This window comes from Petromyzon marinus, chromosome 43 (assembly GCF_048934315.1).
Source record: "Petromyzon marinus isolate PM22_M1 ecotype Great Lakes invasive population chromosome 43, UKy_Petmar_22M1.pri1.0, whole genome shotgun sequence".
Classification (NCBI taxonomy): domain Eukaryota; kingdom Metazoa; phylum Chordata; class Hyperoartia; order Petromyzontiformes; family Petromyzontidae; genus Petromyzon; species Petromyzon marinus.
The window spans coordinates 1,802,694-1,824,952 of record NC_133709.1 but is presented as its reverse complement, the minus strand read 5'-3'; the positions used below and the strand labels follow the sequence as shown (position 1 = coordinate 1,824,952).

The following is a 22,259-nucleotide window of genomic DNA, read 5'->3' as shown; positions in this document are numbered from 1 at the left end:
AGAATTATGATCAATCTAATAATGATAATATAAGCGGGATGGGGTAAGAAACGTCGCGAGTGGAGGCAGTGGTGCATGGCCGGTGTGTGGATTTTTCTCCAAGTCCTCCGGTTTTTCCCTCCACATTTAGAATCAACATCACGCGTTTCGAGTATTTGGCTGCTACTATAAATCCCTACTTGATGAGCCACTTCGTTGAGCTATCATTTGTGATAGCCAGGTCGCTTCTGAAAAATAACTAAATAGCTCAGTGGGCATTACCTGGTGAAATAAAAAATAGTTTCGTTGAAAAAAATGGGTTGGTTCAGCTTCTTCTCCGTATGGCTTGGGAAGCGGTTGTAGTTTGACGTCGAGGTTAGCGATCCGTTCAACGGCTTCGGGCGACGAGGCAGAGTTTGCGAGTGGTCGCGATGCCACCGGCAATGGATCTCTCGCGGCCAGGAGTTCGGTTCGTGGGCGATCGTCTGACTTGGGTGGTGGCCACGGTGGCAATTTTGGCTGAACCTCAAGCTCCACTTGCCTGGCCCCATCCTCTCGCGGTTGTGGTGTTAAATCTTCACTTAAAGCTTTCGTGACTGCAGGAATTCATATTCTTGGGTCTTTCGGTAAAGTCATGTAGATAGGTTCAAAGAAAATAACAAAAAATAACGAAAAAACTACGACGTTTCGATCGCAACACAAGCGTTCGTCATCAGGAAGAAAAAAGACGAACGCTTGCTGCACTCTGTTTTCCAGCGTTGTATTTATGTTGGACTTCTTTCGCACCGTACGTAGCCACCCGCGCTAATTGGAGGTGCGGAGGTAGGACAACAAACTTAACTCAAAAAGCTGTTCCAAAGAAATTAGTTTGTCCATCGAGATGATCTAAAAGTGCATAGGTCCAATGGCTTCCTAATGCCAGAAGAAAGAGCGTTCCAGATGGACAAACCATCGACATCACCACCACCATCACCAGCATCATGTATTTTGTTATGTTGAACTTCTTACGCGCCGTACCTAGCCAACGGTGCTAATCGGGCGTGCGGCGGCAGAACAAGAAACGAAACACAAAAAGCGGTCCTAAAGAAATGAGTCGTCTCTCGGACACCATCCCCCTCCCCCCTCCTCGGCCGTTCAGGGTAACTTTGTCAGAGCGCGACTTCTGTTTTGCTCGTGGTTAGCCCGAGCCCGAAGTTTTGGGGAATTTTGGTTTTAATTCTCCAATCATTTCCTGTCGTTCACACTCGCTGGACGCTATGGTGGCTTACGTCATCGGCGGATCTGAGCCGATAGGAAATTTTTCTTCGTTTACGACTTTTGCCCTTGATTCTTGCAATCAAACTTATCGGAAAATATCATCTTCAGCGAGCGGCAGCAGCAGCCTGCCATCACACCCTCGCGTGCACAGGTATACAGGTGTGACAAAGACAAGGATCCCCCGTATAGCCTTAACACACTGTTGGGGCAAGTGCTGTTAGCGAGCAGCAGCTATGAAGGCCGGCACGGCGCACTAAAGGGGGTGGATAGCCAGCACCCACGCCCCGTCGCCTTTGTCTCCCTGGTGGCGATGTATTTGTTCCACGATGTTTACACGTTCGCACCAGGTACTCATTTGAGGCCGAGTGGACCGGTGGGGAGGCCCGGGACCGGTTCAGATAATCGTCACTGACGTTAGCCGTGAGTGGGAATGGAACTCTGGCCGCTGGCTTTTAGCAGCGCACACGTGCCTGCCCACACGTGGAGCTCAGTGGAGCGGTGGTTACCCATGGCTCGAGGATGGTGGGGGCGGGGGGATGGCCGGGGCGGACAGGAGGAGGAGGACGTGGGGGTGGGTGGTGCAGGGAGAAGTCAAAAGCAGAAGAGGAGTCATCTGATGACGACGACGACGATGAAATTGGCAGCGAGTGACTGGGGACGCTCGCCGCACAGTGACTCGAGGGCAAAAAGTCGCACCGCGTGCACGCGGTGCGGGGGGGGGTTGATGGGGGTGTATAGGCTGTGTGTGGGGTGTATGTATAGGCTGTGTGTGGGGTGTATGTATAGGCTGTGTGTATAGGGTGTATGTATAGGCTGTGTATGGGGTGTATGTATAGGCTGTGTGTATAGACTGTGTGTACGGGGTGTGTGTATAGGCTGTGTGTGTATAGGCTGTGTGTATAGGGTGTGTATAGGATGTGTGCATAGGGTGTGTATAGGCTGTGTGTGTATAGGTAGTGTATGGGGTGTGTGCATAGGGTGTGTATAGGCTCTGTATAGGGTGTGTGTATAGGCTGTGTGTGTATAGGCTCTGTATAGGATGTGTGTATAGGCTGTGTGTATAGGCTGTGTATAGGGTGTGTGTATAGGCTGTGTGTATAGGCTCTGTATAGGGTGTGTGTGTAGGCTGTGTGTGTAGGCTGTGTGTGTAGGCTGTGTGTATAGGCTGTGTGTATAGGCTGTGTGTATAGGCTGTGTGTATAGGCTGTGTGTATAGGCTGTGTGTATAGGGTGTGTGTACAACGTGTGTGTACAGGGTGTGTGTACAGGGTGTGTGTATAGCCTACACACACAGCTTATACACATGGGTCAGGTGACCCGTGTGTATAGGCTGTGTGTGTATAGGGTGTGTGTATAGGGTGTGTGTACAGGGTGTGTGTATAGGGTGTGTGTACAGGATGTGTGTATAGGGTGTGTGTATAGGGTGTGTGTACAGGGTGTGTGTATAGGCTGTGTGTGTATAGCCTACACACACAGCCCTTACACACACACGGGTCAGGTGACCCGGGTCACTGGCGGTTCCCGGGTCAGGTGACCCGGGTCAGGGCCACTCGGGCTAGCAGCAGGCAGGGGCCTCTGGCTTCTCGTGTTACGACGCGAGAGGGGGACACGATCGCCCCCCCAAGCAGTCTCTCTCCCTGGGGGTTGGTGGATGTTGACGGGGATGGGAGGGCCACTGGTAGCGCTTGATAGCTCATTGGGGGACCCTAAACAGGAATATTTATGGATTGCCCCCCCACACCTCACCCCCTCCCCCACCGTCCCCCAGTCACACCTCATCCTCCCTACCCCCCCTGAAAAAGTGCTCAGTGTATTTGCACAAACCCCCCCCCCCCAAAAAAAAACATAGAACACACAGGGTCACCTGGTCACGGTGAACAGACGAGGACTTGGGGTGGTGGCTCCTCACATGACATCCTCAAATGTGCTTCTTGCAATATACACTCCCTCCATCCCTCCATCTCCATCCCTCCCTCCATCTCCATCCCTCCCTCCCTCCATCACCATCCCTCCATCCCTCCCTCCATCCCTCCCTCCCTCCATCACCATCCCTCCCTCCATCACCATCCCTCCATCCCTCCCTCCCTCCATCCCTCCCTCCATCCCTCCATTCAGACCGTGTCCCATCACCATCGCTCTCTCGTCACAATCGTGTGATCACGATCCATCACATCACACTCCCCTCTCACCACCAGAACCGCTGCCACCACAAGCACACCATCACACTCCTCCATCACCGGCATCCTCACGCCCTATCACGCTTCCTCCCATCTTGCCACCTCGAACTCTGACCTCCTCCTGCACCCCCTCCCCCCCCCCCCCCGAACTCTCCCACCCCCCGTAGCCGCGGGCGCCCTGACCTCGGACGAGCCAGAGGAACTGGCGGAACTCGACGATGTCCATCAGCGGAAAGAGGACCTCCTGGCTGACATCCAGGTGTGTACAGGTGTACGCATTCACACACAGGTGTGTGCATACACACACAGGTCTATGCATACTCACACACAGATAGGTGTATTTAAACTCACAGGTGTATGCATACTCGCTCACAGGTGTAAGCATGCTCACACACAAGTGTGAGTGAATATTCATCAGTGTAGAGGATCCAGAATCAGTTTATGGATCGGTTCTCAGAATCACTCAACCGATGTTGACCATGGCTCAGAATTGAACTCGGGTGGCCGGGTCCATGGCACAGAACGCCAACCACTGCGCCGTCGCTCCCGGCAGCCTTAATGGGTGCTCGCTAACAGCGGCTGTCCGTATGCTGTGTCCGTGTGTCCCCAGCGACTCCAGAATGAGATAGCCGGAGTCATCAGCGAGATGGAGACGCTCGCCTACAGCGAGGAGAGGTGAGCATCACCGGTCTCTCGCCTCGTCTCTCGTCTCTCGCCTCGTCTCTCGCTCTCCTCTGCCCATCTCTCATCTCTCCCTACGGTGTGCAGGTCACGTGTGGAGCTGTTAAAGTGATGTCACTGCCACCTCGACCAACACGTGTGGAAAGCGTGCAAGGGGAGACCACGTGCTCTCTAGAGAGTCCCTCTAGTCTAGAGAGTCCCTCTAGTCTAGAGAGTCCCTCTAGACTAGAGAGTCCCTCTAGACTAGAGAGTCCCTCTAGTCTAGAGAGTCCCTCTAGGCTAGAGAGTCCTTCTAGGCTAGAGAGTCCCTCTAGGCTAGAGAGACCCTCTAGACTAGAGAGTCCCTCTAGACTAGAGAGTCCCTCTAGTCTAGAGAGTCCCTCTAGTCTAGAGAGTCCCTCTAGACTAGAGAGTCCCTCTAGGCTAGAGAGTCCCTCTAGTCTAGAGAGTCCCTCTAGTCTAGAGAGTCGGTCTAGACTAGAGAGTCCCTCTAGGCTAGAGAGTCCCTCTAGGCTAGAGAGTCCCTCTAGTCTAGAGAGTCCCTCTAGTCTAGAGAGTCCCTCTAGTCTAGAGAGTCCCTCTAGTCTAGAGAGTCGGTCTAGACTAGAGAGTCCCTCTAGTCTAGAGAGTCCCTCTAGGCTAGAGAGTCCCTCTAGTCTAGAGAGTCCCTCTAGGCTAGAGAGTCGTCTAGACTAGAGAGTCCCTCTAGTCTAGAGAGTCCCTCTAGACTAGAGAGTCTCTCTAGACTAGAGAGTCCCTCTAGGCTAGAGAGTCCCTCTAGTCTAGAGAGTCCCTCTAGTCTAGAGAGTCCCTCTAGGCTAGAGAGTCCCTCTAGTCTAGAGAGTCCCTCTAGTCTAGAGAGTCCCTCTAGTCTAGAGAGTCCCTCTAGGCTAGAGAGTCCCTCTAGTCTAGAGAGTCCCTCTAGTCTAGAGAGTCCCTCTAGTCTAGAGAGTCCCTCTAGTCTAGAGAGTCCCTCTAGGCTAGAGAGTCGTCTAGACTAGAGAGTCGTCTAGACTAGAGAGCCCCTCTAGGCTAGAGAGTCCCTCTAGGCTAGAGAGTCCCTCTAGGCTAGAGAGTCCCTCTAGGCTAGAGAGTCCCTCTAGACTAGAGAGTCCCTCTAGACTAGAGAGTCCCTCTAGGCTAGAGAGTCCCTCTAGTCTAGAGAGTCCCTCTAGTCTAGAGAGTCCCTCTAGGCTAGAGAGTCCCTCTAGGCTAGAGAGTCCCTCTAGGCTAGAGAGTCCCTCTAGGCTAGAGAGTCCCTCTAGGCTAGAGAGTCCCTCTAGACTAGAGAGTCCCTCTAGGCTAGAGAGTCCCTCTAGACTAGAGAGTCCCTCTAGTCTAGAGAGTCCCTCTAGACTAGAGAGTCCCTTTAGTCTAGAGAGTCCCTCTAGGCTAGAGAGTCCCTCTAGGCTAGAGAGTCCCTCTAGTCTAGAGAGTCCCTCTAGACTAGAGAGTCCCTTTAGTCTAGAGAGTCCCTCTAGGCTAGAGAGTCCCTCTAGGCTAGAGAGTCCCTCTAGGCTAGAGAGTCCCTCTAGGCTAGAGAGTCCCTCTAGACTAGAGAGTCGCTCTAGACTAGAGAGCCCCTCTAGGCTAGAGAGTCTCTCTAGACTAGAGAGTCCCTCTAGACTAGAGAGTCATCTAGACTAGAGAGTCCCTCTAGGCTAGAGAGTCCCTCTAGGCTAGAGAGTCTCTCTAGACTAGAGAGTTCAGGCAATCTGAGAATCACTGAATCTTAAGGGCGAGGGGGGGGGGGGGCTATATTGCACTCTTCCCCCATGGCTCCGCCCCCTCCCCTCACGGCCCCTCCCCCCCACGGCCCCTCCCCCCTCCACTAATTGGAGCAACTGCTTCGAGGCCAATTTCACCCCCTAGGGGAAATCTGTGAGATTGTTTCCCCCCACCCCTCCTCCCCCCACCCCTTCCCCCACCCCTCCTCCCACCCCTCCCCCCCATTCTCCTTAACCCCCCCCCAACCCTTCCTTCACCCGTCCCCCCTCCCCATTGCCATCCACCCCCTAGCCTCGCCTCCTCCCCACGAGACCTTGATCACTCAACGCCTCCACCCACGGGGTTGGTGGGGGCGGGGTGGAGATGAGGGGCGGGGCATGGGGGGCGGCGGGGGGGGGGTTGAGATCGCCAAGTGTTGAACGTCCACGTGGTGTTGTGCTGCGTTGTTTCTATATCACAATCGGTCACTCCGTGGTGCCACGCGTGCCTTTGTTTTCCTGATCCGCTCCTTCCTCGTCGCCCGAGTCTCATCCCGAGCAAGTTTGCACGCTCGTGTCATCACCCGTCGCCGTCATCGTTCGTGGTATAGCCGCTGCTGGATGACGATTCACGTGACAGCCTCTCGCTCTGCGTGGTCCTCTGGCTCCTCTGCCTGCCTTGCTTCTTGACACGGAACCCTCTCGACGTCCGGAGAGCGTCACGCACGCGGCACACGTGGGGGGGGGGGGGGGGGGGGGTCGGGGGGGGGCGCCGCCACGCTCGCTACCGATGTGGAAACGTGGCGTGGATCTCACCCTCCACCTCCCCATGTCTCGTTACCCTTCGGTTGCAAGAGTGAACAGCTGAGAACGACCCCGGTTTAACGCGTAGGAGGCTATCGCGACCAATATCATCCATAACGCAGGTTTTTTTTGAGGTTAGATCGCGTACATATATCAGTGTGTCGTTAAACCCGCCACCACCCGACACAGCCAACTAGTAAGGGTCGTCACGTAAACAGAACGTGGCCAATTCGTCACTAGCACAGCACACCGGTGTGTTGGAGAGCCAAGCCACAACATTTACAATCTGTCCTCCTGTTTCCTTCTTTATATAGAGGCCTCTATATGGACTTCTCCACAAATCTGGCTGTCGCCTGATGAAGCTAGTTGTAATTACTGGCGAAACGTCGTACTCAGATTGTAAATGTTGTGGCTTTGCTCTCCAACACACCGGTGTGCTGTGCTAGTGACGAATTGGCCACGTTCTGTTTACGTGACGACCCTTACTAGTTGGCTGTGTCGGGTGGTGGCGGGTTTAACGACACATTTATATATTTACGCGATCTAACCCCAAAAAAACCTGTATTATGAATGACCCCATTGTATGTTCATGTTGAGAGGTTGGTAAGGAATCCTGCACCAGCTCCTCCTCTCTGTGCCCCTATACCAGTGGTTCTTCACCTTTACTGCAGCCTGCAACCCCTTTGGTTATCAATGGTACATTATTATAACGCTAATAAACACATGGGCTTTGATGACACAAAGTAGCGGCACCTACGTGGCCGTGCTTTATTTGTCTTTTCGATTATTTACCTTCGAGCATGTCTCCCGCCCCCCAGAAAGGGCATCTCGCGCCCCCAGGGGGTGCGTGCACCCCCAGGCTAAGAACCACTGCCTTGTACAATGGCTCTGTGTGTATCGCCCGGGGGATGCATCTCTCAACCCCTTTGAGCGCCCACTGAACATCGTGGGATTCCCGCTTCGGTCCAACAGCGAACAAATACGTAAGCTCATTAGGCGCGCGTGACCTTGGCAGTAGCAAACATGAAGGTTTCTTTTTGGACTGGCACCCTTTAAGGTTACGTATATTTTATACAACAAACTCGCCCCCCCGGCTATTTATGTTTGCTTCTTGGTCGTCTGTTTGTCCGTTCAGCTCCAAGACGCTACAGAGGAACAAGCAGCTGGCGACCGGTCGAAAGAAATTCAACATGGACCACAAGAAGGTGCCTGAGATGTGCGCAGCTATCGCCCCCCCCCCCCACCCAGTGCCGGATGAAGCCAGTGCGGGGCCTGTAGCAAATGTTATAAAGGGGCCCTAAATAATTAAAAAACACTTTAATATTAATACACACACATTTTTAACTTGCACAGTAAATAAATTGTATTTGTTCATTTACTATGCAGCCAGATAATACGACAAATCGCTAACCTTAAACACCCAGTCGTTCATAAAAGTTGAAGGGAGTATAGTACTATAGTAATAGAGCAAGTGCAGAATCACTGAACCGGAATTTTTAGCGCGGGGCCCTTGAAAGTGCGGAGCCCGTAGCACGTGGAGCTAGCTACTTTTGCTACTGGAATAATCCGGCACTGTGTACCCCCCTCCACGCATCTCCGATTATCACGGTTGGCCACGTACGGCGCTAAAGAAGTTCAACATACAGCGCAGACACGACGAGTACGGGGTTTGCCCTCGCTCTACGCGCTTTCGGTTCGTGCGACTACCCACAATGCACTCCACACGCAACTACGCGGTGAGCGCCACGCTGCGCTACGAGCCCGGCCTACCCGAGTTCGATTCCCGCTCACGGCCGCCCACACCGGTGACGATTATCTGAACCGGTCCCGGGGCCTCCCCTCGGTCAGCTAGGCCTCAAATGAGTACCCGGTGTTATGTGTTAACATCGGCAGTGGAGAGACAAAGACGGCCGGGCGTGGTGCTGGCCACGCACCCCCCCTCGTGCGCTCTGCCGGCCTTTATCGGTGCTTGCTAACAGCACTTGCTCCAACAGTCTGTTAAGGCTATGCGGGGGATCTTTGTATTTTTTGTGCAGAAACTCACACACACACGTGTAGGATGTACAGACACACACGTGTAGGATGTACAGACACACACGTGTAGGATGTACAGACACACACGTGTAGGATGTATAGACACACACGTGTAGGATGTACAGACACACACGTGTAGGATGTACAGACACACACGTGTAGGATGTACAGACACACACGTGTAGGATGTACAGACACACACGTACGTGTAGGATGTACAGACACACACGTGTAGGATGTACAGACACACACGTGTAGGATGTACAGACACACACGTGTAGGATGTACAGACACACACGTACGTGTAGGATGTACAGACACACACGTACGTGTAGGATGTACAGACACACACGTACGTGTAGGATGTACAGACACACACGTACGTGTAGGATGTACAGACACACACGTACGTGTAGGATGTACAGACACACACGTACGTGTAGGATGTACAGACACACACGTGTAGGATGTACAGACACACACGTGTAGGATGTACAGACACACACACACACACGTGTAGGATGTACAGACACACACACACGTGTAGGATGTACAGACACACACACACGTGTAGGATGTACACACACACACGTGTAGGATGTACAGACACACACACACGTGTAGGATATACAGACACACACACACGTGTAGGATGTACAAAGACAAAGACAAAGATCCCCCGTATAGCCTTCACAGACTGTAGGGGCAAGTGCTGTTAGCGAGCACCTATGAAGGCCGAAACGGTACACGAGGGGGTGGGTGGCCAGCACCACGCCCGACCGCCTTTGTCTCCCTAGTGACGATGTTTACACACCGTACCAGGTACTCATTTGAGGCTGAGTCGACCTAGGGGAGGCCCGGGACCGGTTCAGATAATCGTCACTGGTGTTGGCCGTGAGCGGGAATCGAACCCGGGTCGCCAGGTTCATAGCGCAGTGCGCTAACCGCTACACTATCGCTCCCCACGTAGGATGTACAGACACACACACACACACGTGTAGGATGTACAGACACACACACACACACACGTGTAGGATGTACAGACACACACACACACACACGTGTAGGATGTACAGACACACACACACACGTGTAGGATGTACAGACACACACACACACGTGTAGGATGTACAGACACACACACACACACGTGTAGGATGTACAGACACACACACACACGTGTAGGATGTACAGACACACACACACGTGTAGGATGTACAGACACACACACGTGTAGGATGTATAGACACACACACACACACGTGTAGGATGTACAGACACACACACACACACACGTGTAGGATGTACAGACACACACACACGTGTAGGATGTACAGACACACACACACGTGCAGGATGTACAGACACACACACACGTGCAGGATGTACAGACACACACACACACACGTGTAGGATGTACAGACACACACACACACACGTGTAGGATGTACAGACACACACACACACACGTGTAGGATGTACAGACACACACACACACACGTGTAGGATGTACAGACACACACACACACGTGTAGGATGTACAGACACACACACACGTGTAGGATGTACAGACACACACACACACACATGTGTAAGATGTACAGACACACACACACACACATGTGTAAGATGTACAGACACACACACACACACACGTGTAGGATGTACAGACACACACACACGTGTAGGATGTAGACACACACACACACGTATAGGATGTACAGACACACACACACACACGTGTAGGATGTACAGACACACACACGTGTAGGATGTACAGACACACACACACGTGTAGGATGTACAGACACACACACACGTGTAGGATGTACAGACACACACACACACGTGTAGGATGTACAGACACACACACACGTGTAGGATGTACAGACACACACACACACACGTGTAGGATGTACAGACACACACACACACACGTGTAGGATGTACAGACACACACACACACACGTGTAGGATGTACAGACACACACACACGTGTAGGATGTACAGACACACACACACACACGTGTAGGATGTACAGACACACACACACACACGTGTAGGATGTACAGACACACACACACGTGTAGGATGTACAGACACACACACACACACGTGTAGGATGTACAGACACACACACACGTGTAGGATGTACAGACACACACACACACGTGTAGGATGTACAGACACACACACACACACGTGTAGGATGTACAGACACACACACACACGTGTAGGATGTACAGACACACACGTGTGGGTGTGTGTTCCACATCCGCTCTGGCTGTAATGGGAAGCCCTCTCTGCGTTAATTGGATCCTATCCCAGCTGTCACCCTTGCCCCGACCATCCTTTTGTGTTCAAGACCCAGGGAGTCAGTGGGGGGTGAAGGGGGGGGGGGCGTGTCAGGAGTCCGCCCCCCCCACGCCCCCCGTCATTACCCCTAAGACACGAGCTGTAATTAAGCGCAGCGATGTGATTAGATGGGGGTGGTCGGAACAGGAGCCCGGCCGCCAGTGTGGCAATTAAACGTCTGGCCACAAGAGGGGTTAATGGCTATGTTGGGTTGGGGGGAGGGGCTGGGGGGAGGTGCTGGGGTAGCCACGTGGCCAGTACTGTGACGACAGCGCTGGTGATTTACATAATAAGCTGGTGGCTCGCGATCGCAAGGGTTGCGAGGGAGTGTTGACTCGGCCCATCACCCCTGCGGGAGAGAGGGGGGCGGGTGTGATTAAAGTGAGTACCGCTTTGTGTCGAAGTCACCGGTGGTTTGTCCAATGGTAGAGACTCGCCCCCCCTCCCCCCACTATAGGAACGTGGATACACTCCTGACACCTCTTTTGATGGCCAACGCACGCTCTAGAAGCAACTCTCTCGTCCAGTGGTCTTCATTGCAAGGCCCATCAGGGACCACTGGCGGCCCCTGGTGGGCCTTGAGTGTGGCCCCTGGTGGGCCTTGAGTGCGGCCCCTGGTGGGCCTTGAGTGCGGCCCCTGGTGGGCCTTCAGTGCGGCCCCTGGTGGGCCTTCAGTGCGGCTCCTGACGTACGCTCCCCTCACCACCCCGGAGAAACACAAAAGTGAAAACACCACCCTCCCCATCATCATCATCGTCGTGCTGCTGTCAAACCCCCCACTGGTTTCAAACGTGTGGCGGACCTCGCGCTGGTGAAGTCTTAGCGGCCAAAGTGCCCCCCCCCCCCCACCTCCACCCACCTCCCCCTTAGCTAGTTGTAGTTACTGGCGAAACGTCACAGCAGTCGGATTGTGAATGTTGTGGCTTGGCTCTCCAACACACAACCGGTGTGCTGTACTAGTATACTACACTATACACTACACTATACACTACACTATACACTACACTATACACTACACTATACACTAAACTATACACTACACTATACACTAGTGCTGTACTAGTGACGAATTGTTTACGTGACAACCCTTACTAGTTGGCTGTGTCGGGCGGTGGCGGGTTTTAACGACACATTTATATATTTACGCGATCCAACCGCAAAACAACAACCTCTATGATGGATGATATTGGTCGCGAAAGCCTCCTACCACGTGCTAACTGCCGGGCGGCGCCAACCCTGCGCCCGTGTGCTGTTAAGAGAGCGCGCGACATTCCGTGCATGACGCTCCGCAGGGCATCGACTTCCTGATCGCGAACGAGCTTCTGCAGCGTACGCCCGAGGACATTGCCCAGTTCCTGTGCAAGGGTGAAGGCCTCAACAAGACGGCCATCGGGGACTACCTGGGGGAGCGGTAGGGAGCCCCCCCATCCGGAACCTTACTCCCTCACCCCAATCCTGAACCTTACTCCCTCACCCTGTCCTGAACCTTACTCCTTCACCCTGTCCTGAACCTTACTCCCTCACCCTGTCCTGAACCTTACTCCCTCACCCTGTCCTGAACCTTACTCCCTCACCCCAATCCTGAACCTTACTCCCTCACCCTGTCCCGAGCCCTGACTCTCACCCTACCCCTAACCTGAACCCTTCATTGTCTACCACTATGCCACCTGGTTCCTAACAACCTTCATTGTCTACCACTATGTCACCTGGTTCCTAACAACCTTCATTGTCTACCACTATGTCACCTGGTTCATAACAACCTTCATTGTCTACCACTATGTCACGTGGTTCCCAACAACCTTCATTGTCTAACACTATGTCACCTGGTTCCTAACAACCTTCATTGTCTACCACTATGTCACCTGGTCCCTAACAACCTTCATTGTCTACCACTATGCCACCTGGTTCCCAACAACCTTCATTGTCTACCACTATGCCACCTGATTCCCAACAACCCTCCCATTGCAGCCGCCTCTCATCTCACCTCCCCTCTCAGCCTCTCCCACTCTTCTCCCCCCCCCTCTTATCTCCTCCCCTCTCATCTCCTTCTCATCTCCCCCCCACCTCCCCCACGTGCCCCCCTCCCCTCCCATCCCCCCACAGGGATGAGTTTAACCTCAAGGTGCTGCAGGCCTTTGTGGAGCTGCACGAGTTCGCTGGCCTCAACCTCGTGCAGGCTCTCAGGTGAGACCAGGCCTCACATCGCGACCGGGGGTTTGGCCGCGTCGGCGAAGCCAGGAGATAAATCTCCGCGGCCCGGCACGCCGCTGCCGCCGCTGCCGCGTCCGGCATGCCCCTCGGTGTGGCCGCTGCTGCCGCCACTGCTGCTGATCACGTGGTCTCAGTCCACGAGCGAGCCAGACACGAGGCACCTGGGCGCTCGCGCGACTCATCAGGTGCTCTGCTGCGGATGAGCCAGCGCCTGATGGTGATGTTGATAATGGTGGTGTTGTTGTTGGTGATGGTGTTTGATGGTGTTGATGATGATGTCGATGTTGTTGACGATGTTGATGATGATGGTTATGGTGTTGATAATGGTGTTGATGATGGTGTTGATGATGATGATGGTGTTGATGATGGTGTCGATGATTTTTATGATGATGATGATGCTGTTGATGTTGACGGTGATGTTGACGGCGATGTTGACGGCGATGTTGATGCAGGCAGTTCCTGTGGAGTTTCCGCCTGCCTGGAGAGGCTCAGAAGATCGACCGCATGATGGAGTCGTTTGCCGCCCGCTACTGCCAGTGCAACGCCGGCGTCTTCCAGTCCCCAGGTACTCATTTCAGGCTGAGTCGACCTAGAGGAGGTTCCCACCCAGATTTCTTTGCACGCATCCAAGTTCAACGTGTTCGCCGTTGACTTTCGACATCTGTGTGACAAATTAAATAAACTCAAACTCAGCCTTCATAATTAGTAACCCTAAGGATTACGATGTGTTAATTTGTATTTAACATGCACAGATGATTTGTGGCTGAGTAATCATCATTGTAATCACCATCACTATCATTACCATCGCCATTCTCGCCACCATCATCATCACCACTACCACCATCATTATCACGACCAAAATCATCATCATCATATCCATCGTCACCAAAACCAACATTATTACCACCACCGCCACCACCATCGTCATCATTACCACCATCATTACCATCGCCACTATCACCACCACCATCGTCACCCGCCGCAGTCATTTACTCTCTGCCCAGCCTCTGCGCTCGCTCCTCGCTACGCGCGAGGTTGCCGTGGCGACGCTCGTTTAGCATTTCCAAAGCGGCCTTTTCACGCGAGGCCTCGGGGGGGCACAAACACGGGGAGGGGGCAGGCAGGGGGGTAAACAAAACACGGAGTTGGGGGGGGGGGCGACGATGAGAAAGGGGCCTTTGTGGCCACGGCGCTGGCACTGCGTCCGCTCCCACGCCCAGCTCCTCCTCCTCCTCCTCCTCCCGAGGACGTGGGTCAAGGTCGTTGAGCTCGGCCAGGTGAGGGCCCCCACCTGGGGGGCAGCGGCTCTCCTCGCCAGGCAGACCTGGGGCGAGCGCACCCACCGGGGGGCGGAATCGCCCTCACCGTCTTCGTCTTCATCACCCTCATCACCATCATCATCACCCTCATCACCATCATCACCATCATCACCATCATCACCATCATCACCCTCATCACCATCTACACCATCACCACCGTCGTCGTCGCTACCATCATCTTAATATTATTATCACTGTCATGGTCATCATCGATCATCATTCTCGGGTGTGTGAGTGTGAGTGTGCGTGAGTGTGCGTGAGTGTGCGTGTGTGTGAGTGTGCGTGTGTACGTGGTCGGGCATGGCGCTGGCCGCCCACCCCCTAGGTGCTCGCAAACAGCTCGAGGCTATATGGGGGAATCGTTGTCTTTGTGCGTGCGTGCGTGCAGACACGTGCTACGTGCTGTCGGTGGCGATCATCATGCTGAACACGAGCCTGCACAACCCGAACGTGCGCGAGAAGCCTGGCGTGGAGACGTTCATCAGCATGAACCGCGGCATCAACGCCGGCGGGGACCTCCCCGAGGGGCTGCTCAGGGTGCGCGTGTGCGCGTGTGCACGTGTGCACGTGTGCACGTGTGCACGTGTGCACGTGTGCACGTGTGGGGAGCGGTGGCGTAGCGGTTAGCACGCCGCGCTGCTAACCCTGCGACCAGAGTTCGATTCCCAGTTTTACGAGCCGACACCAGTGATGATTATTTGAACCGGTCCTGGGCCTGTCCTAGGTCTACTCAACCTACAATGAGTACCTGATGCAGCGTGTAAAAGCATTGCCACCCACCCCCTCGTGTGCCGTGCCAGCCTTTATAGGTGCAACTCGTGAACAGCACTTGCCACAAGAAGTCTGTTAAAGGCTATGGGGGGGGGGGGGGGTGTCTTTGTCTTTGGAGTGTTTGTGGTGTGTGTGTCTGTGGAGAGATGGAGTGTGTGCGCTGAGAGGTGTGTGAAACTTATTATCCATCTGCCTTGGTTGTCATCTGATTGGTTGAGTTCTTGAACCGCTGATCGGGGCAGTCATCGATTACTCAAACTATTAGCGAGCCCACCTCTGTTCCAGTGAACTCTCCATTGTTGAGGGTAACGGCAGGGACACGTGCCCCGGATAAATCAAGGCACATCCGAGTTGGGTTGAAAAACTCATGAATTATTATAATTATCATAATTATTATAATTATATTTGTTATAATAATTATTATTATAATTATACTTGTTAAATTATTATCATAATTATAATTATTAATTATTATAATAATTATCAGCCCACGTGGAACGGGCATGAAAACGGGGAACCTCGCCGTCCGGTTGAATTCCCTCCCAAGGCGACCGACTCGCTCGCGACCTCCCGAGTCGCCGACCCTCGACGAGCAAGGAGCAGACGATTTAACAGCCCAACCCGGGCGTTGGAAATTCAACATTCATTCCCCCGTACCCCTCACCAACTCCCAGCACGTTTTATCCACAACTCGGATCATCCACGACCCAGCCCCCCTGGTGGCTAACGGTGCTCTCTGTGCTTGTTTGTGCAGAATCTGTACGACAGCATCAAGAACGAGCCGTTCAAAATCCCCGAGGACGACGGCAACGACCTGACGCTCACCTTCTTCAACCCCGACCGCGAGGGCTGGCTGCTCAAGCTGGGTGCGTGACGTTCTATATTACTGACGCAAAGTTTTGCTGGCTGGCTGGCTCGCTGGCTGGCGCTCCGGGGCGGATCGCACGGATGTTGCTAAACTCCCTCCCCGTGAGCGTACGCGAGCTATCGGTGACCGGGCGGCGGACAAACCAGCTCGCTCGCCATGAGAGAGCCCGGTTCAATCACGTGCAGCGGCTGAAAACCCAGGTTCGAATCCAGGCTCTCGGCGGTGCGGGCCCTGGGGCGCTCCGACCTCTGACCTCACTGCGCTTGTTGTTGTTGACGTCGTCGTCCTCGTTGCTGTTGCCGCTGCTGCGTGTGGCGGTATAGGCGGGCGCATCAAGACGTGGCGGAGGCGGTGGTTCATCCTCACCGACAACTGCCTCTACTACTTCGAGTACACCACGGTGAGACGCTCGGACTCGCGGTGCCAGGGGGGTGGGGGGGGGGGCGCTCGACACCTCGGTTTTCCACTGCGGTCAATCCGAGCCGTGCCGCCTGATCGCTCCCGCAATGAAACGCGCCCCTCGCTGTGCCCCCTCCAGGACAAGGAGCCGCGGGGAATCATCCCCCTAGAGAACCTGAGCATCAGGGAGGTGGTGGATCCCAAGAAGCCTGTGAGTGGCGATTCTACTCACCATCACCACCGCCATCACCATCACCACCGCCATCACCATCACCATCACCACCGCCATCACCATCACCACCGCCATCACCATCACCACCGCCATCACCATCACCACCGCCATCACCATCACCACCGCCATCACCATCACTACCTCCATCAACCTTTGCCATCATCACCACTGACATCATCACCACCAAGACCACCATCACCAACGCCACCGCATGCAACCATCACCACCATCATTACCAACGCTGCCATCATCACCATCATCATCATCATAACCACCGCCGCTACAGCCATCATCACCACCGATACAGCCACCGCCGTCGCCACCACTGCCACCACCGCCATCACTGCCATCACCACCGCCGCTGCCGTCACCACAACCACCATCACAGCCGCCACCACCAACCACCACCACTGAAATGAAGCTGTTGGGTTTTTTCTCCTGCTATTTACCTGCGATTAATGTTACTTTATCCGGACACTTGAAACTTGAACTTGAACCCACACCGCCACCCGTGCCCCCCACCCACACCACCCCTCCCTCCCCCGCCCCCCTCCCTGCCCAGAACTGCTTCGAGCTGTACATGCCCAACACCAAGGGGCACGTGATCAAGGCGTGCAAGACGGACGCGGACGGCAAGGTGGTGGAGGGCAACCACGAGGTGTACCGCATCTCGGCGCCCACGCCCGACGAGAAGGAGGAGTGGATGAAGAGCATCCGGTAAGCGCGGCGCCACCTCCTCACTCACCACCACGCTGCTCCTCACCTCCTCACTCGCCACCTCGTCGCTCGCCATCCACCCCCTGTAAGGGGGTTAGCGGGGGTGGCGGCGGTGGCTACGCCGCTGCACGCGGCTGGCTGCGAGCCAGCGATGTGCAGGCAGCAGCTAGGGTTGGTGGATCAGCGTAGACACACACACGCACACAGACGGTGCAGATTCAGCTCCTTGGTCATTGTGTAGCAATGGTGTCACCTCCTGTCTCCCACCCCCCACCCTGCTGCACCCCCCCCCCCTGCTGCACCCCCCCCCCACCCTGCTGCACCCCCGCAGGGCCAGCATCAGCAGGGACCCCTTCTACGACATGCTCGCCATACGGAAGAAGAAAATCTCGAAGTCCAAGTCGACCCCCGCCTGAGGAGCGTGCTGGGGGTGGAGGCAGCGGCGTTGGATGCCGGCTGGGGGGTGGGGGAGGGGGTGGGGAGGGGGGCATGGCCCCCCCAAGGCAGCGCACCTGGCGTTTGGACACTCGGACTGTCTCCTTGTTTTCGCGGGCGAATTTGTTGAAGCATCGCAACTCCCTCCCGCCCACCCTCTCTGTTGATACGAGCGAGCGGGGGGGGGGGGCGGGGGAGGGACAGGGAGAGGCCCCTTCTGGTAAGGGCCCTAACCCCCCCCCCCTACTCCCCCACCTCCACCTCCTCACCACCACCACCACTGGCTCCCCTGCGCTGCAAGTCTCCAGTGGGCGTCTCTGCATGTGGACTTCTACCGAGAGCCACGGCACAGTGTAAACGCGGGACTCGTGCCGGGACGCGGGACTCGTGCCGGGACGCGGGACTCGTGCCGGGACGCGGCCCCCCCCCCCCCGCCCGCGTCCCCCCCCCCCCCCCCCGTCGAATGTCCGCCGAAAAGACTCCTGGAGCCATTGGCGGTTGAATGGACGTTGACGAGAAGAGACGACCTGTATCACCCCCCCCCCCACCAAGCATGAATGGTACGCGCCACCCCCTCTGTCCCGCACGCGACTCAACTCGGAACGCGCCATTCATCGCGGGCGCGGGGGGCTCCGGCGGTGGCGGCGGAGGGGGTTCACGGCTTCTCCGTCGCCTGCCCCACACGTTCATCCCGCAGCAAAGCTATATTTTAAGAGCCACTTGAATGACTTTAGAATTACCGACAGTGTTCATCTGCACGGCTCGAGGCAGGCCGTGATAGCGGAGGTTGTCGATATTCGGACAGACGGGGGAGCGGCTGTCCTCGCCGACGGATTGCGCTCCAGCTCAGCGGTGGCAACCGGACGGCCGCGTTGAGCTCGGCGGCAACGGCCACCCACGCGGTGGCGACGCTCGCCGCCACCGTCGCCACGGCGGCGTTGATCGCGGTGAGGTCCGGTGACCACCCCGCGATCTCGGCCCCCCTCGCGCGACTCTCCTGCCCCGCCCGCCCACCCGCTCGCTCGCTCGCTGCGCCGGCAAAGCAATTGGAACGGCGTGCCACGTTCTAGGACTGGAGCAGTCGGTCGTGGGTGGAGATCCGCTCGCGACGATTGAACCCGCGACGGCGAAATACGCCACGGCAAGCCGCAGAGCGGACCGACGCCTGACAGTGGAATCCCGTCTCTGCCGTGAGCGAGCGGGAGAGACGGGTTCCACTCTGCGACTCCCCGCAGAGACGTCCGCGTTCAATTAATCCGGATGCACGACCGATCGCCGAGGAGCGAACCCCGGCTATAGTTTTATTTTATCCTTGTCTGGAGCACCACACCCTGCCTTGACGCTGCCTTGACCCAGCCTTGACCTTGTCTTGACCTTGCCTTGCTAAGACTCTTGCCCGGACACGCCCGGATGTGCAAGTGCTGAATCAGGAATGTGGCCGGGCAGCTCCAGCTGTGGGTACGGGGCGGCAGGTGGCTAGGGCTACGATGGTGGGGGGGAGGCTTAACCCCCTCCTCGATCCGTACAAACACACCAGCTTGGCGTTCAAACACGAGCCTTGTGCGGTGAAACCGCAAGGTCACCGCTAGCAGGGCGTGAGCCGCGCCTGCACGTCGAACACGTTGCCCTGCTAGAGGCAAGCTTGCACTCTCTCTGGTTTGTGGACGTTAATTTTCTACGCAGAAATGTTTATGATTTTATTTCATAACCCACGCTCTCGCCCTCCGCCTACGGCAGCGGAGACGGGCGAGCCGAGCCGAGGCGCGCACCACAGGTTTGGGAGTTTGGGGGGGCGGGGGGTGGGGGACATGGCCCCCTCCCTTTCCTCCGCTTTGCAGACTCACAATAGAAGTTACCCCCCCCCCTCCCCACTATAAATCCATGTGGACAGAGAGGTTGGTGGACAAACTATAACTAAGCTACGAAAACCATTTTACATTCACCAGGCCCACTGAGCTATGTAGCTCTGCGACCTGGCCGCAAATGATAGCGCAACGAACGTGGCTTGTCGCCATCGTCGCGTGGACATTTATAGCAGCCAAATGCTCTAAACGCGTGACGTTAATTCTCAATGTGGAGGGTAACACCGGAGAGAAACGAAATCCACACGACCACAGGGAGAGACACACCGCAAACTCCAAACACACAGCAGCAGGCGTCAGGGTCCGATTCGAACCCACGACCTCCAGTACACCAGGCGAGGTAGTTTACATCTCCTCGCCACCGCGATGATGGTGAGAGACGCAAACTCCTAATATGCAGGCAAAGTGGCCGTACAATCCAGCCCGCGTAGCTGGCGTGTTTCGCCAGCTACGCCGTGCGCCTCGCTACAGCGCCCCCCCCATTCCCCGCACGCAGGGGGCTCCACCGGACGCGACGTGGAACCCCCGCGGCGTCGCCTCTCCTGCACGGCTCCCCACCCACCGCGCTACTGCCGAGGCTCGGAGTGCGTTCAAATATTAAAAAGTCGTCGTCGTCTGTGCCCCTCGGGGCTCTCGCGAGGGGCGCGCGGTGCGGGGCTTGCGCTCGCGTACGGCCAACCCCGATGTCACCTCGTTTTTGGAACGCGTCAAAATCCGCAAAGGGCTATCACTCACACACACACGTGGGTACACTCGCACACACACGTGGGTACACACACACACACACGTGGGTACACTCGCACACACGTGGGTACACACACACACACGGGTACACGCAAAATAACACGAAAAGAACCACACGTAGTGGAGCACAAGTGCGACTTCAGTATTATCGTATGCCTGTGCCTGCCACGATGTTGGGAGTTTGTAGCAGATGAACCTATTACTCGAGGGGATGTTCCCAAGCATGCGTGATGTGTAGCATATCAGTTCATTGTACGGCAGCTAACGAAACACAAAACGACTTTGCAAAAGGCGGCCACCACGGCAGTGGGCTGCCGACGGTACGGTTTCGATCGCCGCGAATGTTTTTGTTGTTGTTTATTTTCTTGTTTAAGCGTCAACACGACTTTCAATTTTCAAACGATTTTTATTTTCAGTGGCGATGTTGTTTCGTCAACGTTTCGAAAACTTTGTTCCTCGAAAAGATCGCTCCATTCCCCCCCCCTGCCCCCACCCCCCCTGCCCCCCTCACCCCCACCCCCCCTGCCCCCACCCACCCCACCCCCCTGCCCTCACCCACCCCACCCCCCTGCCCTCACCCACCCCACGTGCCCCACCCACCCCACGTGCCCCACCCCACCGTGGTTCCCAAGGGGCTGGAGGAGTCCCAAGACCTTCGCTGTGGCGTAGGTTTCACATTTAAAAAAAACCCCGGGGCGGATTCTTTCTCTGTGTTGTTAGTTGCTGCTGTTGTTGTTGTTGGTCTCCTCAAAGCTGCCTTGAGCAGCCAAGCCACGAGCTGACACCGCCCCCCAGCAGCAGCAGCAGCAGGGGATGGGCGGAGATGGCCTTGGAAGGGTGGCAGCAACAGACCCCGGTGAGACGCCGCCTGCCCCTGGTGCTCCAGAGACCGCCTTCACCGAGGCAGGGATTTCTTCTTCTTCCGGGACGGGTTTCGTGTGTGTGGAGTGGGGGGTGGTGGTTACAGTCAGACTCTCGATGTGCGGAAAGCTGCGGCAATGATGTTACCGGCCACTGTTGTTGCGTTGGCCACGAAGGCAGATGGCGCTTGCCTTCCTTTCCCGGTGTGCGAAGACGAACAGTCAATCACCTATTCTTTGGGTCTTTCGGTAAAGTCACGTAGATAGGTTCAGAGAAAATAACAAAACACAAAAACTACGCGACGTTTCGATCGCAACACGAGCGATGTGTGTTTGCGATCGCAACGTGACTTTACCGAAAGACCCAAAGCATATGAATTCCTGCAGTCACGAAAGGTTTCAGTCAAGAGTCGGTCACCTTCCAGATGTGTTTGGCGTCGCTGCTGCTGCTGATGGTGGACCACACACATTCCCTAACGTCATCATTCTCCTCCCCTTCCTTACACGTTTGTAAGGAAGTTGCGGGCATTAAGTGGCAGGGATTGCCAGCCCCACGTTCCACAACAACGCCCGTGACTGCCCTCCTCGGCAGCGGCACGTGTGGGTGACCCGCGCCAGCATTGCCACCCTCTCTCGAAGGGGTTTCGAGAGGGGCTTTCTAAACTCGTCTAAAGTGTCGCTCGGCAATTGACTAGACGCATCAGAATCTTTATTTAGCCTCGGGCGAGGAATCCGATGAGCTATGAAGCTCTTCATCAACAGAAATTTGCGGTAGTGCGGGGCGGGTCTTTTAACGCGGACCGGGGAAACTGCTCGCGAATCTGCGTGATGTCGTCGTGCCCCAGAAA

At 55.5% G+C, this 22,259-nt stretch overlaps 1 protein-coding gene across 3 annotated transcripts in view; it reads left to right on the top strand.

The window, feature by feature from the left end:
• The window catches only part of LOC116951404 (cytohesin-3-like), a 51,017-nt gene extending 30,063 nt beyond the window's left edge, over positions 1-20,954 (top strand). For 2 of the 3 annotated variants that reach the window (XM_032969955.2, XM_032969954.2), the window contains exons 2-13: positions 3,581-3,672; positions 4,024-4,088; positions 7,740-7,809; positions 12,286-12,404; positions 13,097-13,177; positions 13,657-13,769; positions 14,912-15,060; positions 16,049-16,160; positions 16,486-16,562; positions 16,701-16,772; positions 17,356-17,510; positions 17,842-20,954. In XM_032969955.2, coding sequence (XP_032825846.1) covers positions 3,581-3,672; positions 4,024-4,088; positions 7,740-7,809; positions 12,286-12,404; positions 13,097-13,177; positions 13,657-13,769; positions 14,912-15,060; positions 16,049-16,160; positions 16,486-16,562; positions 16,701-16,772; positions 17,356-17,510; positions 17,842-17,926 — 1,190 coding nt within the window. In that variant the 3' untranslated portion in view covers positions 17,927-20,954. Of the gene's footprint in view, positions 1-3,580; positions 3,673-4,023; positions 4,089-7,739; positions 7,810-12,285; positions 12,405-13,096; positions 13,178-13,656; positions 13,770-14,911; positions 15,061-16,048; positions 16,161-16,485; positions 16,563-16,700; positions 16,773-17,355; positions 17,515-17,841 lie in introns of those variants that run through there. The other variant, XM_076073643.1, reaches the window with a different exon arrangement.
• Positions 20,955-22,259: the final 1,305 nt, after the last annotated feature.